This window comes from Labeo rohita, chromosome 20, assembly GCF_022985175.1.
Source record: "Labeo rohita strain BAU-BD-2019 chromosome 20, IGBB_LRoh.1.0, whole genome shotgun sequence".
NCBI lineage: Eukaryota > Metazoa > Chordata > Actinopteri > Cypriniformes > Cyprinidae > Labeo > Labeo rohita.
This window is the reverse complement of record NC_066888.1, coordinates 29,137,359-29,158,349: the sequence shown is the minus strand read 5'-3', so window position 1 is coordinate 29,158,349 and position 20,991 is coordinate 29,137,359. Positions and strand designations below refer to the sequence as shown.

At 35.4% G+C, this 20,991-nt stretch overlaps 4 protein-coding genes and 1 pseudogene across 9 annotated transcripts; all 5 read right to left on the bottom strand.

The window, feature by feature from the left end:
• Positions 1 to 1,857: 1,857 nt before the first annotated feature.
• stx7l (syntaxin 7-like) lies at positions 1,858 to 13,169 on the bottom strand. Of its 6 annotated transcripts, none has more exons than XM_051137843.1 (11): positions 13,124 to 13,156; positions 8,429 to 8,456; positions 7,856 to 7,966; positions 7,451 to 7,520; positions 7,262 to 7,352; positions 6,749 to 6,886; positions 6,110 to 6,159; positions 5,926 to 6,022; positions 5,723 to 5,795; positions 4,445 to 4,527; positions 1,858 to 2,421 (listed from the first exon to the last, which is right to left on the bottom strand). In XM_051137843.1, exons 3-11 carry the CDS (start codon positions 7,932 to 7,934, stop codon positions 2,326 to 2,328), a joined length of 777 nt encoding a protein of 258 aa, XP_050993800.1. In that variant the 5' UTR covers positions 7,935 to 7,966; positions 8,429 to 8,456; positions 13,124 to 13,156; the 3' UTR covers positions 1,858 to 2,325. The 6 variants fall into 6 exon arrangements, with proteins under 6 accessions (XP_050993800.1, XP_050993799.1, XP_050993801.1 ...); XM_051137842.1 differs by lacking the exon at positions 13,124 to 13,156 and adding an exon at positions 8,790 to 8,822; XM_051137844.1 differs by lacking the exon at positions 13,124 to 13,156 and adding an exon at positions 8,734 to 8,754.
• Positions 9,157 to 10,155, bottom strand: LOC127182527 (trace amine-associated receptor 13c-like). The gene has a single exon (XM_051137838.1). It carries the CDS (start codon positions 10,153 to 10,155, stop codon positions 9,157 to 9,159), a length of 999 nt encoding a protein of 332 aa, XP_050993795.1.
• Positions 13,170 to 13,578: 409 nt separating the features above from the next.
• Positions 13,579 to 14,576, bottom strand: LOC127182551 (trace amine-associated receptor 1-like; annotated as a pseudogene).
• Positions 14,577 to 16,760: 2,184 nt separating this feature from the next.
• Positions 16,761 to 17,786, bottom strand: LOC127183473 (trace amine-associated receptor 13c). The gene has a single exon (XM_051139540.1). The coding sequence runs from the start codon at positions 17,784 to 17,786 to the stop codon at positions 16,761 to 16,763; it is 1,026 nt and encodes a 341-aa protein (XP_050995497.1).
• A 2,050-nt stretch (positions 17,787 to 19,836) lies between these two features.
• LOC127183403 (trace amine-associated receptor 13c-like) lies at positions 19,837 to 20,862 on the bottom strand. Its single transcript, XM_051139430.1, has one exon. The coding sequence runs from the start codon at positions 20,860 to 20,862 to the stop codon at positions 19,837 to 19,839; it is 1,026 nt and encodes a 341-aa protein (XP_050995387.1).
• Positions 20,863 to 20,991: the final 129 nt, after the last annotated feature.

Here is a 20,991-nt window from a genome sequence, read left to right as displayed (position 1 = left end):
TTGCTGATTCTTTATATGTAAATGTCTCCTCCCCTCGACAGCAAATGTTTAATAATGCGCTTCTGCTGGGAGTTCATGCTAATTACATCTTCATTTTTGCATGTAATCACTATGACGTTCACTGAGTGTGAAAATCAGGATGAAAAACACTGCAAAAAATGCTTTTCTTATTTAGATTTTTTTTAAATATTTTTTTGGGGGGGCTTTTATGCCTTTTTTATTAGATAGGACAGTAGAGAGAAGACAGGAAAGTATTGGGTGGAGAGAAGGGGGTGGGATCGGCAAAAGACACTCGAGACGGGAATCGAACTCGGGTTGCAGCGAGCACAGTTGTGTGCTATATTGTCTTTTGTATTTATGTATATTTTTTATTTTTCTTGTGACTAAGTATTACCTTTCTCCAGTGCAATGTCTTGTATTTCCTCAGCACAGTATAAGTCTACCTGGTGGGTTGGTGGGTGGGGGGGGTTTAAATTAATAAGTTGTCTAAATTAATATGTTGCATTTTGTACGATTCTGAAATGACTATTCAATAAAATAATTGTTAACAACAAAAAAAAAAGGATTGTCTAGACAAGCAGAAAAACAAGTCAAAATGAAGTGAGTTTTTGCTTAGAACAAGCTAAATAATCTGCCAATGAGGTTTGCAAAATAATCTTATTTCAAGCAGAAAACAACATTTTTCTGAAAACAAGACAATAATTTTTGCTTGTCTAGACAATCCTTCTTGATTTAAGAATTTTTAGGTATTTTGGCTGGAAACAAGACAAAAAATCTAAGTAAGAAAAGCATTTTTTGCAGTGTTTTTCAAGTGTTTTCTTTTTCACTTTTAAAAGAAAAATCTATGTGCTTTCTATCTTCTGGAGGACATTTTTCAGTTTACATCTGATATTTATCAAATTTGGTTTAGTAATTTGGCACTTTTATTCAAAGCAGTTGAAGAGGTTCATTAGAAGAATGAACAAAATACATGAAACTGCTACAAATATACAGAAAATCAAACAGTTTATTGGTCTGATTGACCAGAACCAATTACTACCTATATTGTCTATTTTTTTTAATATTAATTCAGACTCAGAATGGACACCAAATTGAGTTACTCACACTTCAAAGATCAAAAAACAAACAAACAAACACCTCTGGTGTTTATCCATATGTAAAACTGTATTTGTCTTCATTTATTTCCACAGCAGCATTTCAGTTTTGGGAAAAGGTGATTCAACATTATTTACATAATTAAAAAAAGAAAAATGTTTTTCAAATATGACAAATGACAAAAAGAAGATAAATTATTGCTTACACAATAAATTAGGCAGCCCTTTAGCAAGCATTTTGCATTTGTTACTCATTTTTCAGCCTTTGTGAGCAGGTCAAAGGTGAATCGACTGTCATTAGAGCCCAACATGCAACTCCATATTTGACATTGTCTCCATCTAGTGGTTATTTCCTGTCACAACGTGTCATATAGTTCCCTTTAATGATTAACTGTTTAACACTTTGTAGTCTTTTTAGGTCACATAACATTTGTACACAACATCACTGAGACAAAAATTTAGTTGCTAAAGTTGCTGGGTTTGTTGAAACTGTAGCATCTATTTCAGCATAATTTTACAAAGACATTTTGGCACGTTTGACTGGATACATGGCTCATGATTAAAAGAAATTCATCAGCAGTAGTTTAAAATTTATTTTAAAAATAAAAACTATATATATATAATTTTGTTTTGCTTCATTTTTAGTTGTTAGATCTATCTATCTATCTATCTGAAACTACACTACCAATCAAATGTTACTTATTATTTATTAGGATATTTATATAATTTATTAAGTTAGACTAATGTTTTGTCTGGTAGTGCATTCTTTTTTTTTTTTTATTCAAATACAGTGTTTGATAGCAGTTTAAAAGAGAAATACACTTATCCACCTTTATAGCAGCAGCTTCATACTGACTGTCAGAGACAAAAACATTCATTTGTGCCATTGTCACCTACTGAAATTTCATATTTAGCATATTTTACGATCAGGATTGGCAGCTTCTATAAACCAGATGGGTGAAAAATGCACAAAGCTGGAAAGATTCTCTATTAACAGTTACAACATTTAAATAATTTTAAACACAAATTAAGGTCTATGTACAGTCAGTGTTGACTATGCTTTAACAAATGGAGTTAAAATACGTGGTAATGAACCACACACCAAACATGCCATCCAAAGAGCTTAACTTGCAATATCTTAACTGCATTTGGAAAGCAAAACCTGACAAACCTCCAGTACTGATTACAAACATGCCAGTGCAAACGCTGTGGGACATCAGAAGATGTCAACTCATTTTTTGACAGAAGCATAGATAATCAAACCAATAATGACAGCTGCCACAATCAGAACAGCGATCAGGATGAAAATCTTCTTGCGGAATGATGTCTACAGTGAACAGAACAAATGAGAGTCACTCATATAATAATAACAATAACAATAATAAAAATAATAATAATAATAAAAACAATAATAAATAAAGCTGTGAATTTAGCATGTTAATTAAATAACACATTTAATTAATTGTTGTAGATTTAATTTTAAAATATTGAATTTAATAGTAATATAAATAATCAACTTCAGAAAGTAACTAGATGAGTAAAGTTTGAAAACAAAATTTGAGTTGGCTTGAGAAAGCCTAGCCTGAAAGTTTGAAGCAGTTGTAAAAGTATGAAAGTTGATGTTGCTAGCATGATTTAGCACACTGCTTACATGATTTAACATGTTGTTAGCATGTTGTAGCATTATTAGCTTGTTGCTTGCATTTTTATAGGCTGATTACAATGTTGTTAGCATGATAAGCATGTTTCTAGCATGATTAGTATGTTGCTAGCATGTTTCTAACATGGCTACCATGTTAGTAGCATGTTGTTAGCATGATTAACAGGTTACTAGCATGTTGCTAGAATGGTTATCAAGTTAATAGCACGATTAGCATGTTACTAGCATGTTGTTAGCCTGGGGTGCATTTCCCGTACAACAATGTAACTCACTGATTAATCTCCATAGTACGATGCATTGTTGTGGAAACGAACTAGCTAGTCAATGTTGAACAGTGTTCAACAATGTAGGGCTGTTGTTAATGATGTTGTTAGTGACGTCACCGAGTAACAATTTATGCTATTTAACTTATTAGAGATCTCTAAAATGCAGCTATATTAAACATTGCACCTGATGACTAATATACTATTTTTTGGCTCCCGCAGGCATTTATGCGCATGCGCACTATTCAAAACCGTTGCTTAGAGCCTATATGTCTTACTAACAAGGAACTATGCTTCTAACCACAGGTCGAGAGCTGTAGTTCCAACCACGTAAGTTTGTGACGCTGTTTGCGAATGTTCGTTTGAACTATGGTTTCGGGAAACACTGAATCGTTGAACTATGTTGGTAACGATGGAACTTGCGACCATAGTTGGCTAACGATGCTTTTGGGAAACGCACCCCTGATTAGCAAAGTTACTAGAAGGTTGCTAGCGTGATTAGCAAGTTACTAGCATGTTGCTAGCATGATTAACATGTTTCTAACATGATTAGCATGTTTAAACCAGCTAAAACCAGGGTCAGGGTTAGGGTTAGGCCTAGGCTGGTTGTCTAGTCTTAGCTGGTTTAAGCTGAAAATAGCTGGTTTAACCTTGGCTGGCCTTTTAGCAGGTCTCCCAGCTTGGCTAGCTAAGACCAGCCTGACCAGCTAAAAAGTGGTCAAAACCACTTTAAACCACTTTAAAACCAGCCTGGGAGACCAGCCAAAGCAGCCATTCAGCTTGTGCTGGTTTTAGCTGTTTTTTTTAAGTAGGGAGTTTTAGGTGGTTTTGATAGCGTGTTTTTTCAAAACCGTAAGCCAGATCAGTTAGAAAAATATAGCAACTAACTTCAGACCAGTCTGAAGGTCTGACCTGAGTTTGGTGGTTGTGGCTTTAAAGTGCTAGGAGGAGATACTGACTAAGTTTTGCCTCAGAAGAAGAAGAAGCAGCTACTTATATAGCAGATCAGTAAATTGAAACTTAATTAAAAAGTGAAAGCAATTAAAAGGTGATTAAAAATTAGTCCAATAATGCAAAATTTCCTTGAGTTGTAATATAATGTAATAAACCATCATCAAAGTAGGCCGTACAAGTACATGGACTCCAACATCCCAGTGCAAAAGAAGCTTACAAACAAATTACAATTTAAATTTGCATCTATTTCTCATGCAAAACTAGTGTATGACCTAAGAGGAATTGGAATATAGCTCATATAATCATATGGGTTATGTTTATGGTGCGTTTTCATCCATGATAGTGTCTGTCTCAATCTACTTTCATTCGGCTCAATTTCTTGATTTGTTTTCCACAGAAGAAAAAAGGTAATATGGGTTTCAAATGATGTAAGGGTGAGTGAATGACTGGTCATTAGTAAAAACATGCTGTACCTGGTGGCTTGCTGCTCTGTTCAGCTGTTGTGTGGCTGTCTGCACATTGATCTCTGCGTTTGATACGTTGGCCTCTATACTGTCTGCAAGACGGGATGGAGATACACAGAGAAATGACTTTAACAGTTAAACACTGAATTAGTTTCTTTTCTGACTCTGTTATCATCAAAAATTAGTATTCATTGTTACATGCATAATGCATTGTCCTCTTGGATATTATTAAATTTCCTCAGAATTTCATTTAAAATCGTTTAGTGAGCACTATTTCATCATTCATTCAGGTATGCATGTCAAAGTGTTGGTGGACAGCACAGGCAATGATGCAAACTCTTGTAATTTGGATGAAATATCACACACGTAAACAACACAATGACCTTGCTAATACGTCTTATCATTAAAAGTTTAGTGCTTAAACAAAACAGTCCCACTGAGCTGGTTTGTGTGAAGCCTCGCAGGTCTTCATTATCAGCATCTGCTTCTCCATTTTTAACACCTTTAATTGCACTTTCCTGTCTAAGAGTTTCATCACTCAATAGACAGTCCCTCAGCGCCAAATCTTAACAAAGCCTAAAGTCTAAACAAACCAGATTTTTTTTTTTAAATGTATTATTTTATTTTACTTTTTATATTTTATATTATTTAACAGAAAATCTCCAGGCCTGAATTTTTATTTCATTTTATTTTTTATATTTTATTTCATTTAAGAGGAAATCTCCTGGCCTGAATTTTTATTTTAACTTTTTATATTTTATTTTATTTAACAGAAAATCTCCAGGCCTGAATTTCGCTGCAACTACACAGAAAAAAATAGCAAAATATTGTTGTAAAATGACAACAGGCTGCTCATATACAGACAGACAAATATTACTAACCCTGTCTAAAGCAGAAATTTGTTTACAGTCCACAAGATTTTGGCTTATTAGTCACAGGACAGCCACCATGTGTTTACTTTTCAACAATGAAATGATACATGAGCACATTAGACCTTCTGCCGCAAACCAAGTTGGTTTGACATCAATGTTCGTTTTGTTTAATGATATGAATGCTTTTTACTGAACTCAAGTGTGTGAACTCAAACGAGTCATTCTGAAACAGTTTTGGACTCACTATTTGTAAGAAACCAATACAGGCCTAATATCAAAGAGATTTCAGGTTTAACTATTTTGACTTGGGGCAGTTATCTGGCAACCTCCCGAACAACCTAGCATTACTGTAGAGAGATCTGCTTGGTTTTTATAAACAAAGTGTAAAAGTCTAGTTGTATCTTTTTGATCTTACCAATCATGTCTCCTTGTTCATGCACCATCATGCCCAGATCTCTGAAGATTTCATTAATGTCTGTAATGTCCGACTGAAAAACAAGAAAGTGTGTTTTACACATGCCTAAATGTTTTTGCACAGCAAAACAACCATTCAAATAGCACTACATTATGTAAGCACAAAGCTCGTCAATTAGTTCTTCTTTGTTGAACGTGTCTCACCTCAAGCTGTCTGATTGCTGATTCTCTCTCCTGAATGAGCTGCAGATCTTCCTCTGTGATGGCATCTTCATAGCTCTGAGTTTGAGCATGAACATCACTGAAAGCACACACAGAAGCAGACAGTTGGAGATACACATTCAAGTTTTAATGCATAAATATGACACATAATATTAATGGATCTAACCTTCGAAAGGGTGATGAAAACCCTCCAAACCCATCATCTGTATCACCAGCCTGTGGGCAGATAGAGGATTGTGAGAAAATGTACAGAAAACCATAATAACGTGCCAGCATGTCACCGCTGTCTTTTATTACTCAATGAAGTAATATGTCTATTCTGCACACTATTATACTTTAAGCAAGCTATCATCTGCAGTACAAAATGGTACTGCAACAAAATAGTGATTTTCAATCGTGCTTTTTAAACAAACATTCGATGCATCCTATCTGGAGACGTATGTGGCTTTAAGTAGTGTTTATAACCAGGGTTATTACATCTAACTAGAATTAAAACCATAAAAAATGTTATATGAAATTAAATAAACTAAAACAACAAAAGCACAACAAAATTAGAAACATCTAAAATTAACTTAAAAACTAGTAAAATAAAATCTAATTCAAAATACTAACAAAAATTATAATAGCAAATACAAGATATTAAAATAACACGGTATAGCTATGAAAAAGAATATATTAGCATTTATCTAATAAATTAGATATTAGCGTTTGTGTAAATTATTTTAGGATTTAATCTTCAGCTGGGTATATAATATTAGTTCATTAATGTATTTCTTTTACTACAACTCTAACAGATGAAACTTACTGAAACCCTCGAGCTCGCTCGGACACGTGCCACAAACTCCTTCTCTTTCTTCGCTACCTCTCGCTGAGCTTTTTGGAAAACGGCCAGCGCGTTGGAGAACTCATTGATGAGACGTTCTCGCTGGATTTTTCTTTGTCGCTGTGTGAGAAAAGAGGAACGTCACATCTGAGCACAACTGTAGGATAGGATAGTTCACCCAGAAATGACAATTTGTAGCAAAACTGTACCAACATTCTTCAAAATATCTTTTGTGTTCCACAGACAAAATATGATTTGGAACGATAAGGGTAAGTAAATGCGAATATAATTTTACATTTCGAGGTAACTATCCATTTAAATAATGTCATATGTCAGGATCTATTATTTATTTTTAAATCAGAAAGTTCTGAATGTTGAATGTTCTAGCTTATACACATTCATATTTAAATATAAGTCTATTTAAGTGCCGTCATGGATGTATGTAGATATGGTGAAATATGAGGTGATATGGTGGGCACAGTAAAAATCCAGTACCTGTTCTGTGGTCACAGGTAAAGCACTGAATTCTTTCATGTACTTGTCTGTCACTTTAGCAAGCTGATTGACCTGCTGCTGTTTCTCCTGTCTGTAGGTTTTGACAAATACAAACACAATTGGATTGACATATATTTTAATGTGTGGTCAATTAAAGGGAACTGAACTATCTGCTAGTGTTTGACTCACAATGTCTGTCGCAGATCAGTAGTGTCTTGTGCTGTTCCAAAATGTCTCATCATCTGCTGGATTTCATTAGCTGTTAAAAACAATGACAACATCTCAAAAACACCTCCTGTGCTACTAGTTTATGTAAAAGTGTTTATTATGGTTCCCATTCATTTCCATAATAAATTCACCTACACATTTTTGCATGTTGTGGTTTGTAGGTCTGTTTTTTTTTCTCATTAAAATGAGTAACCGAAATACAGACAACATTCAGATCAAGGACTGAACCAGTGACCTTCTAGTTAGCTTTAGGCCAAAATGGATGGTTATGCAATATATTATATATTAAATGTATAGTGGTTTAGCATTTATGATCATCAGTCTTCACATCACATAAATAAGGATGGATGTAATAAAATTACTCACTTAGCAATGTTATTCTCTGGATATTTGAACCTATAGTTTGCGCCAACATATTGGCATCAACTCCGCCTGATCCAGACATGATTAAGATCTTCAAACAATGTGTCACCAAACCTAGAAAGATTACATGTTAAATCACATTTACTCTGAATTACAAACAAGTACATGTATATAGTGTAGATGTTTTATATATAAAACATAATAATATATCCTTTTATATATTTATGTTCCTTGGAACACCTAGTTTGTATCAAATACTAGAACTCTAAAAATATTTTTGAAAATATTTTTAAAAACATTTAAACGGAAAAGTTTAATTATTTAAATTTCATTTTTTTTTTTCATCACTGTCACGTGTAGGCAAGCTGGCATGTGTTGTAAACGCTACAATGTTATACAAAGTATCATATTTAAAGCCCAGAACAGCCTATAATGTGCCGTTCCCATGGTGACAACTTGCCACATGCAGCTCGACGTGCCTCGCTTTATTGAAATATCTCTTAAAAGTTCATGAATGACATGAAAATAGCTAGTGTTGTTCAAATGTTAGCAGGCTAACTAGTAGACCGTGTTCACCTGACTAGTTTACCGACCTCTGCTGCACCTGCAAAACGAAAGAATGCGGAAATCACAGCGCCCGAACTCACAAACACATTAATTTCTAAAATCAGACAGTTTTTATTTTTACTTCACTGACACACACCAAACATTCATCAAGTTTCATGAATATGAAAGTGTGGTACCGCTTCAAATAAATGTTGAGATTACGCGCTGTCAAAGACAGTTTCACACTGAATGAAGTTCAGAATTAGCGACGCTTCTGTTCATTTTATCAGTGACTTTGTCTGCAAAGTCCTTCTTAATTAAGTCAATGTACTTACACTGTGTACAACGACAATTCTTCTGCTGTAATATTTACATTCGTAGCAGAGTTTACCTGGATTTCCTGAGTGAAACTCTGAGTCCTCAGCTGATTTTTTTGACGCCTGAGTCACGTGATTTCGCTTCGATCTTCCGCCTGAGTTCAGGGCATTTGTATACTAGGTATTTTCATTCACAAATATTTAATGGCTGTCTCTAAATATAAGACTTACCTCAGCTAAAAACAAACCATAACTTATTCTTGAGTTTATTTTACTGCAAACTAGTTAGAAATGAAGTAGACATTTAATATGATTCACGCATTGGTTCATCATTAAAGTTCACGGTTATCTTTACAATGTCTTGAACGAAGATAATCAAGTATGCAAAGACTAAAAGTCCAACAAATGGAAACATAATAACAACAAGTATGCATTTTCATATTAACAGTCTTCAGAAAATAAATTAATCTGGTTAGTTGCTGTCTGCAGTATTTTTAAGCTAAGCACAAGCTTCACTGACCTTTTGAACCAGGGGTAAGATATTGCATATATAAAGGGATTGATGCATGAATTAGTGTAAAACAAACACAGTAAAGCAGAAAGGATCAAAGACGACTTTTGAAATTGTTTCATATTAAGCATACTTATATACCAGGGAACCCAGCAAATGAAATACACCAAGACAATTATACTCAATGTTTTTGTTGCTTTCACCTCTGTTTTTCTGAATGCTTTTGGATTTTTCTGAGATGCCCTTTTCTTTGAAGCATTGGCAATGGCTTTAGCTTGTCTCAAGGCGACAGTGAGAATTCTTATATACAGAATTAACATCAGTATACATGGAGTAATGAAGCTCACTATCAAGTCAGCTGGACCCCAAGCGTTGCTGACAGCCACGGCACACTCCCTTAAACAAAAGACAATTGTTCCTGTCAGGTTTGAATTTCCCAAATCCATTGGAATTAAATTATAACAGATGGACACAGACCATCCTAAACTTATGCACATCAGTGTTTTTCTAACTGTCATTTTGGACATATACATGAGTGGCTCACATACAGCAAAATAACGATCCATAGCTACAAGCATGATATTAATGAGTGACACAGACCCAAGAATAGACATAATCATATGAAAGATACGACAGTGTGACTTTCCCATATAAAAACAGGAGTTAATGCTCCTGATGCTTTCAACCGGCATCACGCAGACTCCCACCAAGAAGTCCGAAAAGGCCAGTGAGAGGATGAGGAGGTTGGTTGGTGTACGAAGCTGCTTGAAAACCATTATAGAGATGATGACAAGTAGATTTCCACACACCGTCAGCACAGAGATCGCAGATATGTACAAGAACAAGAATACATTGACATAATTCAAATTAAAGTCAAGAGAGCAGCTTGTATTCCAGTGGGGAAGGCAGTGATGTTCAAGAAATTCCATGGAGAAAGTCTTCACTGCTTAGAGCTCAAGACCCATGTTTATGATACGACTGCAGATCTGAAATTCTGAAACAGAACCTCACTGCCACTTTGTTTATATAAATGCAAATGACAGGTGTTGTTTATGGGAGTGACCAAGAATTACATCAGCATTAGCTACAGTCATAAACAACGACCTCCTGATTTTGATAGTAAGCATATTACCTCTCAAGCAATTAAGTAAAGAATTATGACACAAATTAAACAGTGTTTTAAGACTTTGTGGTACTCTTGATAATGGCAGAAGACTTGGAGGAGAAGAACTGTTGAATAAGGTTGTTATTTTTGATTTCTTTGCACACAAAAAGTATTCTCATAGCTTTGTAAAATTACGGTTGAGCCACTGATGTCACATGGACTGTTTTACTGACGTACTTACTATGTTTCTGGGCCTGGGAACAGTTCAGTTACATTGCTGTCTATACAGGGTCAGAAAGCTCTCGGATTTCATTAAAATATCTTAAAGGAGAAGTCCACTTCCAGAACAACAATTTACAGATAATGTACTATCCCCCTTGTCATCCAAGATGTTTATGTCTTTCTTTCTTCATTCGTAAAGAAATTATGTTTTTTGAGGAAAACTATTCAGGGTTTTTCTCCATATAATAGACTTCTTTGGTGCCCCGAGTTTGAACTTCCAAAATGCAGCTTAGTGGCTTCAAATGATCCCAAATGCGGTTGTAAACAATTCTGTGTATTAACTTCAAAAATTATTTCAAAATCATCCAGCATTTGAAGGGCAGAGTCGATAACTGTCCCCAGGAAGACAACTATTTGACTGGGAGACAGAGAGCTCTTGGCTAAATTTTTTTTCAGCCCAAGTTGCTCCTGGTGGCTGAGCAACAGCCACTGTGAGCGAGAAGCTCCTGCTCTAATCTGGCTAATGCTGGGTACACACTAAGATTTTTAAAGTCTTATAAGATCTTCAAAATGTAAAGCCTTCTACACACTGCACGATTTTAGAAATTCTATAAGATCATTGCTGATCATACTGTGCAACATGGATCTAATAAGCCTGGGTTCAACATGCATGTAAACTGTACCATGGTGACACCTATTGACTCGTAGGCTACGTACATATGTATGTATGCACGCATGTTACTATAGAAGAATAAAACGTCATCAGCATCATCATCAGTAAACAAAAAGAGCACAATGAATTACACTTTAGCAGTTGTAGTTTTTATGTGTGCTGAAAAAAAGTGGAAGTGGCGAAAGAGGAAGGACTAAGAGCTTGAGGTATATAAGCAGTTTTGCGATGATCAGGCTAAATTTCTGACACTGTCAGAAAATTATCATAGGCTATCTTTGGTCACAAGACCGTGACAACAGCCTTTTTGAACCTCTCTCACTGTAAGACATAGGACCACAGATTATGAGCCACGATCAATGAAATCGTCACAATTGTTTTATGATGCCAATCTTTTGTCTGGGACAGCCGAAAATCATGCGGTGTGTAGAGGGCTTAAGAGACCACAGACATGAGGACAAAAAATCCTAGATTTAACCATTTTGCTTCTATAGTGTGTGGTGTGCTGCGATGTGACAAAACAGCACAACACACACCAACAGATTTTCAACCAGAGTCCCAACTGTGAACACAGGAATTCCGATTGGATATTGCTTCGTTTCATGTAATAAACTCCCCCCACGCATCAGGATTTTTGAGCGTCGGAGATACCCCGATCTTGAATCATAAATATTCAATGGTGAATATTTACAATTCACGATCGAGGCACCTCTGACGTTTTTCCGAGCACACCTCACACCACAGGAAAATGTGATAAGATAATCTTTAGAACCACCAAGATAATTGGGACATTACCTAGGATTGTTGGAAGGGGAGAAATTGGCCCAAAATCAGCCCGATTATCTTGTGGTGTGTACCCAGCATAACACAACCCAATTGTTGAGGTAATTCACTTCGTAAAAGTGTGTGGTGCCAGAGACAGTCCACATGTCTGTATATTGTAGGACTGTATAATGCTGATCACACTGTGCAACAGGGATCTAACAAACTTGGGTACAACATGCATGTAAATTATACCATGGTGACACCTATTGACTCGTAGGCTATGTACGTATGTACATATGCATGTTACTATAGAAGAATAAAACGTCGTCCACATCGTTATCAGTAAACAAAAAGAGCACAATGAATTACACTTTGGCAGTTGTAGTTTTTATGTGTGCCGAAAAAAAGTGGAAGCAGTGAAAGAGGAAGGAATAAGATCTTGAGGTATATAAGCAGTTTTATGTTTTAGCGCCGTGTCGCGTTGATTTCTGGGTACCCAGCATAACACAACCCAATTGTTGAGGTAATTCACTTCGTAAAAGTGTGTGGTGCCAGAGACAGTCCGCATGTCTGTATATTGTAGGACTGTATTTGATAAGCCACCTGCTTAAATGCAAATCTCAAGAATGGTCTGTGATGAGGGGGTATCTGGTATGCATCTTTCAGATCTACCGATAATAATATATTGGCTTATAATAAAATATATCGGCTTATATAGTGGCTACATGCCTCTATCACTTAATAGTTAGTGTTTTTTTAGTAGGCTAACTAGTAATTACTGTTCATTAGACTAATAATGTTTACCGATCTCTACCGCACCTGCAAAATGAAAAAATGCGGAAATCACAGCACCCAAACTAATAGACACATTCATTTATAAAATCAGACAGTTTTTATTATTTACTTTACTGACACACATCAAACATTCACCAAGAATGGTCAGGAATATGAAAGTGTGGGACTGTTTCAAATAAATGTTAAGATCACAGACAAAGTCAAAAACAGTTTCACACTGAATAAAGTTCAGAATCAAAAATGCTTCTGTTCTTTAAAGTTTTCTCAATTAGGTTTATGTGCTTACGCTGTATAATGGCATGTCTTTTACTTTGACATTCACTTTGGATGTTTAATTTACCTGGATTTCCTGAGTGAAACTCTGAGTCCTCAGCTGATTTTTTTGACGCCTGGGTCACATGATTTCGCTTCGATCTTCCGCCTGAGTTCAGGGCATTTGTACACTAGGTATTTTCATTCCCAAATATTTGATGGCTGTCTCTAAATATTAGACCTCATATATTACCTCAGCTATATGGAAACCATAACATGTTCTTGAGTTTATTTTACTGCAAACTAGTTAGAAATGAAATAGACATTGAGTATGATTTATGCATGGGTTATAATTATTCATCATAAAATTCAGTTATATATATATATATATATATATAGTTCTCTTTACATTTTAACATTTTCTAATTTTAATGTATTTTGTCACTGTCATTCTAAGTGAAGATAATCAAGGATATAAAGACTAAAAGGCTAACAAAGATCACCAATGCTAACATAATTTCTGTAACAAAATGCATTTTCATATTAACAGTCTTCAGGAAATAAATTCATCTGCTTAGTTGCTGTCTGCAATATTTTTAGGCTAACTACAAGCCTTACTGACCTTTTGAACCACGGTAAGATATTGCATATATAAAGGGATTGATGCATGAATTAGTGTAAAACAAACACAGTAAAGCAGAGAAGCTCATAGACGATGTTTGGAATTGTTTCATATTAAGCATACTTATATACCAGGGAACCCAGCAAATGAAATACACAAAGACAATTATACTCAATGTTTTTGTTGCTTTTACCTCTGACTTTTTAAATGCTTTTGGACTTTTCTGAGATGCCCTTTTCTTTGAAGTATTGGAAATGGCTTTAGCTTGTCTCAAGGCCACAGTGAGAATTCTTATATACAGTATTACCATTATTATAAACGGAGCAATGAAGCTCACTATCAAGTCGGTTGGACCCCAGGCACTGCTGACAGCCACTGCACATTCCCTTAAACAGAAGACAATTGTTCCTGTCAGGTCTGAATTCCCTAAATGCTTTGGAACTAGATTATAACAAAAGGACACAGACCATCCTAAACTTATGCACATCAGTGTTTTTCTAACTGTCATTTTGGACATATACATGAGTGGCTCACATACAGCAAAATAACGATCGATAGCTACAAGCATGATGTTCATGAGGGATGCAGATCCAAGAACGGACATAATGATACGAAAGATTCGACAGTGCAACTTTCCCATATAAAAACAGGAGTTAATGCTCCTAATGCTTTCAACCGGCATCACGCAGACTCCCACCAAGAAGTCCGAAAGGGCCAGTGAGAGGATAAGGAGGTTGGTCGGTGTGTGAAGCTGCTTGAAAGCTGTTATAGAGATGATGACAAGTAGATTTCCACACACCGTCAGCACAGATATTGCAGATATGTACAAGAACAAGAATACATTGACATAATTCAAATTAAAGTCACGAGAGCAGCTTGTATTCCAGTGGGGAAGGCAGTGATGTTCAAGAAATTCCATGGAGAAAATATTCACTGCTTAGAGCTCAAGACCCATGTTTATGATATGGCTGATGATCCAAAATTCTGAAACAGAACCTCACTGCCAGTTTGTTATATATTGTTATATAAATGCAAATGACAGGTGGTGTTTATGGGAGTGACCAAGAATTACATCAGCATCAGCAACAATTATAAACAACATTTAGAGGTGTTTACAAGACTTTACAACCTACTAATTTTGTTAATGAGCATAATCACCCCCCTTAAGCAATTACTTAAGAAAACAATAAATAATAAAATAAGCCAATCAAGAGCAATGGGACAAATAAACACAATACAACAAAGACACAAGTTAAAGATAGGACAGCCTACTTTGCACCGAGGACTGTGATATGATTGGACAAACATTTTAGGGTCCTACGCCTTCCACAGACAATATAAATACATAGAAAAACATTTAGACCACTAATGTTTTTGAACCAGATCACCTCTTCTGCCTTTGAATAGTGCTTTAAGTTGTTTCAGGTAGGCCTAGTATTCAAGAAATGCTACAGAAGTTGAATTAAGTCATCATCAAATATTAAAATTAATTAATTAGTCTACCCTGTATGCATTAAATAGGCTACAAAAACTATTCAGTAAAGATCAGTGAGTGATTTTCTCTATTTCTTTTGTTGTTTAATAAACTATAAATGACACAGACAGCAGCTATATTAGGCTGCTGTCTCTTTAAGACCTAATGCACAGATCCAGTACACTCATACACATTTGATTTTCTCAACTTTTAACCAGTTGTGTTTACGTAAATACGCAAACGTGAATATGATAAGCAGGCCTGCACTCTACAGTTACATTTACATATAAACAATGTTTCAACTGAAGCTTGTCGCTATGATATACATCATCATATCGCCTAGTCTACACCTCCCCAAAGGGCTCTTGCGCCCCACACTTTGAATTTGAAAACACCCGACCTAAATATACTACAGGATTCTGAAACGCTCTGCCTGTTATTTTATCAGCTGAGCAGGCAGTCCTGCTCCACCCCAAACTTACGCCATTGCTTGAGCCGGTGTTTTTTTGGCAGGCTGGAAGGACTCAAAGAGGTCAAACATGGCATTCAGCGGTCAGTGTTGTATATCAGACCAGAGGTCCCTTATTTCGGGTATATGAAACTGTCGCTACATTCATGTCTGGAATGCTTTAGCTGTGTCCCAATTTAGAGGCTGTATCCTTTGAAGGATGTGAGGGTCAAACCGAGCGTTATATTCAACTGCTATTAAAAGATGAAATCAAGGTGAGACCACCAGCCAGCTGCTGCATTGACTAAAAGCACCTGTACAAGCCCTTACAACAGCAACATGCACTTATTTTTATTATAATACCTTTCATCTATTTTATACATCTGTGTTGTGCATGCAGCATAACAGTGCATGTAATGCATAATTGTGTCATGTTTATCAAAAAAGTGATGTTGTTTTTATAGAAATTAAAATAATGTAAGGCCATGGTTTATGATATATCATGATTTTCCTGTTATGTAATTTATATGGTTGCATAAACGCAGTTTTAATTCTTGAATATTCGATCCTCAATACACATAAAAGGACTCAAGGACATTTTGTTTACTTTCCCCCATTTTTATATAACACAGTGATTTAAATTAAATAATGTTCACTGAGGAAAAAAAAACAAAGCACAGGATCACATCAGAATTTTTAGAATGGTAAAGGCTTTCTAAATTTGCTTGATTCTGTGGATATGTATTCTGTTCAATTTCCTTTAGCAAACACCTTAGGCCTGTTTAATTCATTTGTGCATAATATATTTATATACCCAAATTAAGATGGACTGTTTGTTTGTTGTTGTCAAAAACTTGATTTGTAACCCTCACTTGTGATACAGGCCATTAGTTGGTCTGTCTGACACATCTTTGCCAGTTCACAGATTTATGATTTAGATCACCCTTACACAGAATTAACACCAAACATGGATCACAACATACCGCTTGAGTACAGAGCACATATTTATAGTGCTTGTTTAAATGGGCGTTTTCTTTTATATATAGTGTTTTTCATTTGTGTTCCAGTGTTTTTACATGGTTTATCAATTGTGCTCTGCTTCCGTGTTCAGTGCATCATTTTAGAAGTGTAAAAACAACAAATGCTGACATCAAATCAAAATCACATGAAAAGAACCAAGGTCAAACAGTGAACACACTGATGTCAGAGGAGTTTGGTTCAAATATTTTCAATGTTACAATGAGAGAAAGAGTTTTTCTAAACCATGGGTAGAAAAGGCCATATATGATGGGGTTTATGGTTGAGTTCATGTAGCCTAACCAGACAAATGCATCAAAGAGAACAAATGGGGTGGAAAAATTGATGTAGGGATCCATTATAGAGTTAATAAAAAACGGCAGCCAGCAAAGAATAAAAGCACCCACGACCACACCGAGAGTTTTTGCTGCTTTGCGTTCAGATCGTCGAGAGGTTTTAAACATGGTCTCATTTTCATGCTGGTTTGCCTCACCGATTGTTCTAATGTGCCTTTTGGCAGCTACAAAAATTCTTGCATACAGTCCAATCATGACAGAACAAGGCAAGAAAAAAGTTAGTAATGTGTCTAAAACTGACCACAATGCATTGAAAAACAAAGTGCAACTTCCCAAACAGTATATTGATTCAATAAATTCTTCCAGTCCTTCCACATTAGCTTTTGAGTACACTAAGCCGTAAGAATATAACGCAGCCATGCTCCAACTTATCATCACCATGACCCATGCAACAGGTATGGTTATTCTTGTAGGATACTGAAGCGGATAACAAACAGCCTGATGTCGATCAATAGCAATAAAAATGAGATGAAAAATAGACACAGATGTGAGAAACAGGTCAAAACTTGAGTGTAGCAAACAGAAGGCTTCTCCATAATACCAGCAGCCATCCACAGAGCGGATCATACTAAAAGGCATGACCACCAGTCCAAGCAGCAGATCTGCTAGAGCCAGAGACATCACCAAGATGTTAGTGGGAGTCTGGAGTTGTTTGAAGTGCGCGATGGAGATGATGACCACCGAATTTCCTAGAATGGTCACAATCATTGCCAACACCAATAGGAGATACACCACAGTCTGAATGGACACATGGTATGTGCCTTTAAGACAAGAGTTGTTCACTGCAGGAAAACAAAACTGAGTGGGATCATATTCTTGTGATGATAAATCCATCCTCTCAGTCTAAGAAAACTAGAACCAATAAAATGCTGTATTATTTAGTCTAGTCAGGTCTTTAAATATTCTTCATGCTCTTTCCTGACCCTCCCACATCAACTCAGGGCAGCAAATGACAATCAAGCACTCATCAAAAATGAAGAAAATATACAGTCTTACGTTATGTCATTTAAATATTCTGGTTCGTCCATTACTCAATAATTTTTTATCTTATGAAAGTATATTTAAAATAGTGTAAATGACCATATAAATGAAAGCTATGCCATTTATCTCATGACAAAGATGAAAAATCTATCATTTAATTAAAAAAAATAAAAATAAAATAAAAATCTCTGGCAGTGAACACCCATGATCTGGATTTTTGTCAATTGAAATGAATAAAAATAGCTACAAGTGCGTGATTTGATTAAATCCTCTCAATTCAAATGACAATTTGATTTAATACTGATTTGGATATACATCAGGCACAGTACAGTTTTTGTTTTCATGGAAAAAAAGTCTCTAACTAATGCTGTAAACTATACAGTAAACCCTTTCTTTAGAGCTTTTTCATATTTTTCCCATTTATTTAAAGAATTAGATATATTAAATATTGAAGAACAGTTAAAAAAATAATGAATATGTAATAAAGAGCATATTGTTAGCAAAACACTCTCTAGAGTTATTTTTGTAGCTAACTATTGAGTTAAGGAATACTGAATGACTTTCCTGAGGTAAATGTAATGTATAATGTGTACAGGCTATTGTTTACAAGCTTTACTGATGTCTTTTTTGCGGTTAAAATACTGATTGTGCAATTTCACGAGACACAATACATTTCAGTATGTTATACTATGTCTTTCAACACACCTGATGTTCATTTATGTTTGTTTCATGCTATTACTAGTTGCAAAGAAGACATTTCCGTTAATTCAGCCTGATCCGGGCATGATAGAGATCTTCCCACAATGAGTCACCAAACCTAAAAAGATTATGTGTTAAATCACATTTACTCTCAGAATTACAAACATGTATATAGCTGTTTTATTTATATAAAAATATATCCTTTTTTATATTTTATGTTGCTTTTGAACACCTAGTTTGTTCAAATACTGTAACTCTTAAAATATTTTGGTGCATTCTGTCCTTTAATAACTTCCACATATCATTACATTTATGTGCTATAGTTCATACAGTATATTCAGACAAAAGTTGACTATATAATGTAGATTTAAGCAGAAAAGTGATTTATTAATTTTTTTGTATTCTGAGTCCCAGCTAATTTTTTAACATCTGGGTCACGAGATTTAGCTTCGATCTTCAGCGCGAGTTCAGAGCATTTGTAGGCATTTTCATTCACAAATATTTGATGTCTCTAAACATAAGACTTACAGTACCTCAGCAAAAAAAAGAAAGCATATCTTGTTCTTGAGGGTTTTTTTAATGCAAACTAGATGAAACAGACATTAACACTGAGTATGATTCAGACATGGGTTATAATTACTCATCATTAAAATTCACAATGACAGTTACAGTTCTCTTGACATTCTAATACCTCCCAATTTTAATGTCTTTATTGTGTATTGTCATTCTAATAGAAGAGACCCAAGAGTGTAATGATGAAATGGCCAGCAAAGATCACCAACTCAGACAATAAAAAACAAACAAAAAAGCAAACAAATTCTTTAAATGATTCTAATTCTAATTACGCTTCTGTGAATAAGTCTTCTGTTCTCTTTCCCTTAGCAAACATTGTAGGCGGTTTAATTCACTTGTTGATTTGTAAAAACTTGATTTGTAACCCTAACCTGTGATATAGGCTACTAGTTGGATTGACTGACACATCTTTGCCAGTTTCTGGATTTATGGGCATTTTCTTTTATATATGATGTTTTACATTTAATATATAGGGAAAAATGTGTAACTATGTTGCAGCGTTTTTACATATTTCATCATTTGTGAACTGTGTTCAGTACATCATTTCAGTAAAAAAGCATGTGCTAAGTGTAAAAACAACAAATGTTGACCAATGTGCATCAGATCAAAATCACATGAAAAAGAACCAAAGTCAAACAGTGAACACACTGATGTCAGAAGAGTTTGGTTCAAATATTTTCAATGTTATAATGAGAGAAAGAGTTTTTCTAAACCATGGGTAGAAAAGGCCATATATGATGGGGTTTATGGTTGAGTTCATGTAGCCTAACCAGCCAAATGCGTCAAAGAGAATAAATGGGGTGGAAAAATTGATGTAGGGATCCATTATAGAGTTAATAAAAAACGGCAGCCAGCAAAGAATAAAAGCACCAACGACCACACCAAGAGTTTTTGCTGCTTTCCGTTCAGATCGTCGAGAGGTTTTAAACATATTCTCATTTTCATGCTGATTTGCTTCACCGATTATTCTAATGTGCTTTTTTGCAACTACAAATATTCTTGCATACAGTCCAATCATGACAGAACAAGGCAAGAAAAAGGTTAGTAATGTGTCTAAAACTGACCACAATGCATTGAAATGCAAAGCACAACTTCCCAAACAGTATATTGATTCAATAAATTCATCCATTCCTTCCACATTAGCTTTTGAGTACACTAAGCCGTAAGAATATAACGCAGCCATGCTCCAACTTATCATCACCATGACCCATGCAACAGGTATGGTTATTCTTGTAGGATACTGAAGCGGATAACAAACAGCCTGATGTCGATCAATAGCAATAAAAATGAGATGAAAAATAGACACTGATGTGAGAAACAGGTCAAAAGTGGAGTGTAGCAAACAGAAGGCGTCTCCATAGTACCAGCAGCCATCCACAGAACGAATCATACTGAAAGGCATGACCACCAGTCCAAGCAGCAGATCCGCTAGAGCCAGAGACATCACCAGGATGTTAGTGGGAGTCTGGAGTTGTTTGAAGTGTGCTATAGAGATAATGACCACCAAATTTCCTAAAATGGTCATAGTCATCACAGACACCAATAGGAGATATAACACAGTCAGTGTGGACACATGATATGTGTCTTTAAGACAAGAGTTGTTCATTGCAGGAAAACAAAACTGCGCAGGATCGTATTCTTGTGATGATAAATCCATCCTCTCAGTCTCAGTCTCAGTTTATTTAGTTTAGTCAGGCCTTTAAATATTCTTCATGCTCATTTCTGACCAACCCATATCACCACAGGACAGCAAATAACAATCAAGCACTCATTAATAATTAAGAAA